We start from the raw sequence: 6215 nt of genomic DNA, 5'->3' as shown, positions 1-6215 counted from the left end.
CTGAGATACAGGACTACACAGGACTCTACAGGACTCTTTGACCATGCCTTCAGCTCCCCTCTCGACTCTCTACCCCCTCCTCGCTAGCTCCCTTCCCTCCCACCCCCCTGACCATTTCCCCCTTCCTCGCTCCCTCCCTCCCCTCCCCTTACCCTGACCATTTCTCCCCTATTGGGGTCCTGACCCAACTGTCCAGCGCCTTGGGACGTCCTCCCGATGCGAAAGGCGCTCTATAAATGAAATCTTGTTGTTGTTGTTGTGAGAAGTCATTGTCAGCCACTTGTAACCAGCTACAGACAGATGGGCAGACAGACAGATGGACGGACAGACAGACAGACAGTCCCTCTCCCCCTTTTTCGATTGCTGTCTGAAAACCTTCCTCTGACCATCACCACCTCAGAGTCGACTTCATCTCAAAGCTTGAAATCACCTCCTCCGCCAACTTCCCCCCTCCCCCCACACACCCTCACCCATCTCTGTCACGGCTACTAACACTGCCCTGTTCTCCATTACCCTTATTTCTGCCCTTCCCTCTCAAATGTCATCTCCCAGCTGTTGGTCACTCAACAACCCCTCCTCACCCCTCTACTGGCCAACACGATCAAGCAGTCTCTCTCTCCCGGCTCTGTTCCTCATCCATTAAATTCACCAGTTATTAATGAACTCCTTCTCATCATCATCACTATTATTATTATTTTCACGGAAAATTTCCCCACGAATCACCAAACCGCCAATCAACTAACATAGATGTTCTGGCTGACTTCTCGGTAAACATCGGGAGGGGCCCAAGCGGAGGGATTGAGGGAGAGAGTTCCAGAGTTTCAGGGCTTAGTGGCTGAAAAGGCACAAGGGATGAGCAGGAGGCCGGAGCCGGTTGAGCGGAGGCATTGCCCGGGTGGTAGATTGGGGACTGAGGAGGTCGGAGAGGTAGGTTAGGGCGGTGGTAGGAAGTTAAAATGATTTGAAGACGGGTGTGAGTAATCAACACACTTCAAGACTCCACAACAAACCGAGCTCCATTTCTGTCTGTTCTGCTGGACGTTAAAGATCTCGCAGCACAATTTGAGAAAGAGACGGATATTTCTCTCCCTGATTTCCCGGCTGACAAAACAATCCCCCAAATAACATTGGCCGGTCACTACATGATTGTTTGCTGGTTGTGTGGAGATTGGCTGCACATTCACCAAATCCCGACAGTCACTGCACAGAATTGCAGGGTTTTGAGCTCCGTTACAGGTTCTGTATCAAATACACGGCTTGTTGTTATTCTTCCCGTTTCTCGGCCCAGGAATATCAGTGGCTCCAACAGTCATGACCATCGTGAAATGCAGAGAGAATAGTTACTCCTGTGAGGGTGATGATGAATGTACAAGTCTTTCTCGTGGTCTCCTGGGATCACAGTCACAATCAGCTGATTTCACAAGAAGAGACTAAAGGAGACGCTTTGACAGCCCAGTGACTGGGAGCCGCCCACACACTCACACTGAAACTGAAACCAGTTTGAATCAGGAAGTGCTGAGGGGGAAAATGGCTTCTGGGCTCCAGACTGAGTGCTGGACCGAGGAGATCACTTGCCCGATTTGTCTGGATTTCTTCACTGATCCTGTTAGCCTGGACTGTGGCCACAACTTCTGTCGCTCCTGTATCACCCTGAGCTGGGAAAAGCAGGAGACAAACCGCTGTGCTGTTTGTCAGGAGACTTTTCCAGAAAAGAGCCTCAGGGTTAATCGGGCCCTGGCGAGTCTAGCAGAGAAAGCTCGGAAATTCAGCCTGACCCCGACACAGATGGAACTTAAACTTCACTGTGAGAAACACAGGGAGGAATTGAAGCTGTTCTGTGAATCTGACCAGAAATTGCTGTGTGTAGTTTGCAGTCATGGACAGGAACACAGGGATCACAGATTCCTGCCCATTGATGAAGCTGTTGAAATCTACAAGGTAACAGAACTCACGAGGGAGTAAATCTATTCCACTTGATGATTCCAAGTACAAACACTGTTGTTCTGTGTGTTTATTCCAGGAACAAGTGAAATCCTCCTCAGCTTCTCTCACACAGAGGAAGGAAACTGCTCTTCAAGCTCAAGCCAAACAGAAACAAAATATTTCACAACTTAAGGTAAGTTTTATTGGGCTGATTTGTGGACAATCAGATTGTCTCTATTTATGGTGTATAAAGGGTGTGAGGTCTCAGTGTGTCTCTCTTTACTGTGTGTACATGGTGCGATGTCTCTCTTTACTGTGTATACACGGTGTGATGTCTGACATTTTGCAGGAACAGGCGAGCAGTCTGCAGACCCAAGTCAAAGACGATTTTGCTAAAATACACCAGATCCTGACTGACAGAGAGCAGCGGGTGATGATAGATCTCAGACAGCGAGAGGAGGAGATTTTACAACGGATGGAGACAAACCTGCGAGAGATTCAGAGCAATTTAGATTCAGTTCAACAAGAAATCTCAGAGTTACAGACACAGTTGGAAAAAGACGGGCCGATCTTTTTGCAGGTGAAGAGATTACATTATAATTGAGCTCCTTATCAGTTGCACACAGTCTGAAGCAAAACATTTAATACCGATTGATAAAGAGATAAGAGATTGAATTGCTAATTTAGAAAATTGTAGTGTGTGTCAGCAGGTCTGACTTTGTGTCTCCAGCTATAAACGTACACAAATAAAACTTTATAGTGGCTGTACATCTGAAACCTCTTATCTTTGGAAATCACTTTGAGTGAATAACTTTGCTGTAATAATGACAGTCAACTCTGTTCTGTAAGATTCTGTTCTGTGTGTCTGAGTTTACAAAGAGGTGTCTTAAATATTACATGTGTACAGCGTCTTTCACGCCCAGTGCCTTGGGACTTCCTCCTGACGTTAAGGGTACTATACACATATAATCTTTTGTTGTTATTGTTGGTGTCTCAGTGTGAGCTCACTTCTGTCTGTGTTTGATTTCATCAGGCGGAGGCTGCTCGGAAGAAAAGGTATGAAATGATCTTTACCAAATATCCCGGAATTTAATACACAAACAAACACAATGTGCGGTTTCACTTTATAATGAAAAACAGCTGTCATTAACCTCTCTACTAATAAAACCTTCCATGGACCCATCCCTGCCCACTAACTGCCACCCGTCTCCAACCTGCTTTCCTTTACAAGGTCCTCGAAAGGGCTATTGCTTCCCAGCTTCACTTTGTCCACACCTGTCTCTCCCGTCATGAATCCCTCAATCGGGTTTCCTGCCCACAGCACGAAACAGCCTTCATCAAGGTGACAAATGGCACTCTGTCCATCTGTGACCAGGACTCCCTCTGTCTTCCTCTCCTCCTGGAACTCTCTGCTCCCTTTGATACTCTATCCTCCTCCAATATCTCTTCTCTCATCTCAGCCTTCAAAGTTCTTTCCTTGATTGGTTCACATCGGATCTCTTACACCCAGTCCCATTTTGTCTCCGCAAATCTCTTCTCCTCACCTCAATGCTCTGTCCTCGATCCTCTCTTCTTTAACCTGTACATACCATCTCTTGGTGACATCATCCTCAGACATGGAGTCAACTACCATATATGCACACATGACCCTCAGATTCATCTCTCTCTGCCTCCAACATGAACCCTATGACCACTGCTGGCCTGACAGAATGTTTGTCAAATATCAAGTCCTGGATAAGTGCCAACTTTCTGCAGGTGAATATCAGCAAGACTGAAGCTCACACCAGCGCCTCCCAACTCAGGCCCCGGCAGCATCAGTACCAATGGATGCATATACCACCTCACCAATCCAGTCAGGATCCCAGGTGTCTTGTTCGATCCTCGACTATCCTATATCCCCCATGTCCATGCCGTGACAGCTCTGCCTTCCCCCACATTGGCAACATTACATGACTGCATCACTATCTTACCTCTTCATTACATCCAGACTCGACTATGTCAAATCCATATATATATATATATAAATGTCAATGTGTATTGTATTGCTGCACTATATTCACTGTGTTTGTATCTCTGTGTGCAGGCAGGAAGAAAATAATCTGGGAGATGGTGGACTGAAGCGACTGAGTGAGGCTCTGAAGAACACGAAGCTTAAAATACAGGTTCTGGAGTGAGTAACACACTGGAGAATTTATTCACATTGGAAAAAAATCACATCGGTGCCCTACAATGGCCATAAACACACACAACATGGCCTCTGACAGGTCATAGTCAGGGTTGGTATCTTCTCTTACCACTCCACTCTCACATAGAGATCCCCTCGGTTCACCAGAGTACTCAGTGCTCACACATGAAGCCCAGATCTAAAGGCACTGAAAGGATATCCCCACAGCAGGACTGCCCTCACCATGTGGCCAGCCCTCAGGCCCTCCTCCCTGAAGCTCCAGTGTGAGAGGCCCTGGGGCAGATAATCTCACGCTTGATACCCACCTACACACTCTCCCTTGTCAACCCACATCATTCCCAACACGGAGGAGATGGCGTCCATCATTGGGAGGAGACACTCTCCAGCCACTCGCTGATTGATCATGTTACATACACACTCACTCTCTCGGCCTGTGATGCTGACAGACTGTGTTGCGGCTCCTCACGGCCTGAACAGCCGCCCATGGCATCAGCTGGTCTCACTGCCCTGTCCTCATACCCAGGTCACTTACACTGTTATATTGGGCTCTGGATACCCGCTGCGGGGAAGTCGGGTAAACTGCGCTCTGATGACTTTCAGGGCAGAGGCAGCTATGAGGGGGGGGGGTTTAAGTTGGGCTGTGAGGGAGAGCTCAGTCTGAGTACTCGGGGAGAACCTGCTGCCATGAGATCAGGACACAGGAAGCCTGTGGTCTAGTGACATGGGCCGGAGGAGACTTGCCTGTGAGTGCGGGGACTGAGTGCTGTGGTGCCTGAGCTGGTGGAACGAGAGTAGGAGAGAAGCCGAGAGGGGGCAGGAGCCAACGCAGGGACCCTGGGATGTGTACAAGGGAGGAAGTGGTGTTTACCATCTTTACCAACCTGTTCGCTCCATCCACTCGGTGTGCACTGGGCTGCTACACGTCCCCGCCCTGCCCGCTCCACCATCAACTCTTCTGCATTCACGCAGTCAGACATCACCATCACCACCCTGTGGAACTCAATCCTGGAGAACCGCTATCTCTCCTCCTCTTTTGCCTCCTTCAATGCCCACCTCAGCACCTTCCCCTTTGATATTGCCTTCGGTTATCCTCCTACCCCAATCCCTTGCACACCACCCATCTCTGATCCCAACCCCCAGATCAGGTACAAACCCTCATTGCCTTGGTACGTCTTCCTGACAGGAAAGTCCCTAAACTTGCGATTTGATTTTGTTGCCGCAGAGACTGGGGGACATACGAACCTTCCAACCCCGTCCCTGTAAAGCTCTGAGACATCACCCTGCAAGAAATTAATATAAATGTAAGACGTTTATTCGATCTACCACAACTTAGGAAGGATGCCTGTGTATGTGTGTCTGACTGTGTGTGGGCATATGCGGGTGTGCCTGACCCTAGTTCCAGCGCCTTGGGACTTGCTCCCCACGTGAAAGGCTCCTGTATATACATGTCAATGTGTTTGTGTCTCCGTGTCCAGGCTGCAGGACCATAATCTGGGAGATTGTGGAGTGAAGCAACTGTGTGAGGATCTGATGAACCTGGAGTGTAAAATACCGAATCTATGGTAAGTAACACACTGTGGACTTGGTGTCAGTAATTGGCTCTAAACACAGATTATTATATCCTGAGCAGCTGTGGACAATATTAGTTCTAAAAGTTCCTGAAAGCTACAAGGACTGGCTCAGCGGCAGCGTTTTTAAGTCACTGGGAGCAGAGATTCTTCCCACTCACTTGCTGCTGACCCTGTGGGCCACAGTATTTACAGGTTGGTGGGTGTCCTATCCAGAGAGGATGGCTCTCACGGGGACCTTACACAGCTTTAGCTGATTAAACTGCAGCAGCACCTATAATAATAATAATAATTGAATTTGATATAGTGTTTTTCACGTTTTCTAGACGTCTCAAAGCGCTTCACGGAAAATACTCCAAAGTTGATTGACTGCATTTTTGTGGTCGAAACGCGGCAGCAAATTGTGCACAGCAAAGACCCTCAAACCCAATTTATGATTGGTTTTTGGGGGGGGATTTTTGTCAGGCATATGCAGTAAGGAAACTTGCCCAAGGTTTCTCCCTGCTGGGATTTGAACTCAGATCTCTCGCTTGTGAGAC

The 6215-nt window shown here is 48.2% G+C and overlaps 1 protein-coding gene across 1 annotated transcript; it reads left to right on the top strand.

Moving 5' to 3' along the window:
- The first annotated feature begins 1488 nt into the window (after positions 1–1488).
- Positions 1489–5701, top strand: LOC103191584 (nuclear factor 7, brain-like). Its single transcript, XM_042346780.1, has 6 exons — positions 1489–1938; positions 2021–2116; positions 2273–2503; positions 2957–2979; positions 4007–4093; positions 5584–5701. The coding sequence occupies exons 1-6, from the start codon at positions 1528–1530 to the stop codon at positions 5672–5674; spliced, it is 939 nt and encodes a 312-aa protein (XP_042202714.1). The 5' UTR covers positions 1489–1527; the 3' UTR covers positions 5675–5701.
- The last annotated feature ends 514 nt before the right edge of the window (positions 5702–6215 follow it).

The sequence above is a fragment of the Callorhinchus milii genome, unplaced genomic scaffold (genome assembly GCF_018977255.1).
Source record: "Callorhinchus milii isolate IMCB2004 unplaced genomic scaffold, IMCB_Cmil_1.0 Scaffold1696, whole genome shotgun sequence".
Taxonomy (NCBI): domain Eukaryota; kingdom Metazoa; phylum Chordata; class Chondrichthyes; order Chimaeriformes; family Callorhinchidae; genus Callorhinchus; species Callorhinchus milii.
The sequence above is the reverse complement of the archived record's forward strand: the minus strand, read 5'-3'. Positions and strand labels throughout refer to the sequence as shown.

Bases quoted from the DNA above. Each gene is read 5' to 3' on its own strand.
- LOC103191584 (XM_042346780.1), top strand. From the start codon at position 1,528: ATGGCTTCTGGGCTCCAGACTGAGTGCTGGACCGAGGAGATCACTTGC. The intron at 2,980-4,006 runs GTATGAAATGAT...CTCTGTGTGCAG, and splicing joins GAGGCTGCTCGGAAGAAAAG to GCAGGAAGAAAATAATCTGG. The intron at 4,094-5,583 runs GTGAGTAACACA...CTCCGTGTCCAG, and splicing joins CTTAAAATACAGGTTCTGGA to GCTGCAGGACCATAATCTGG.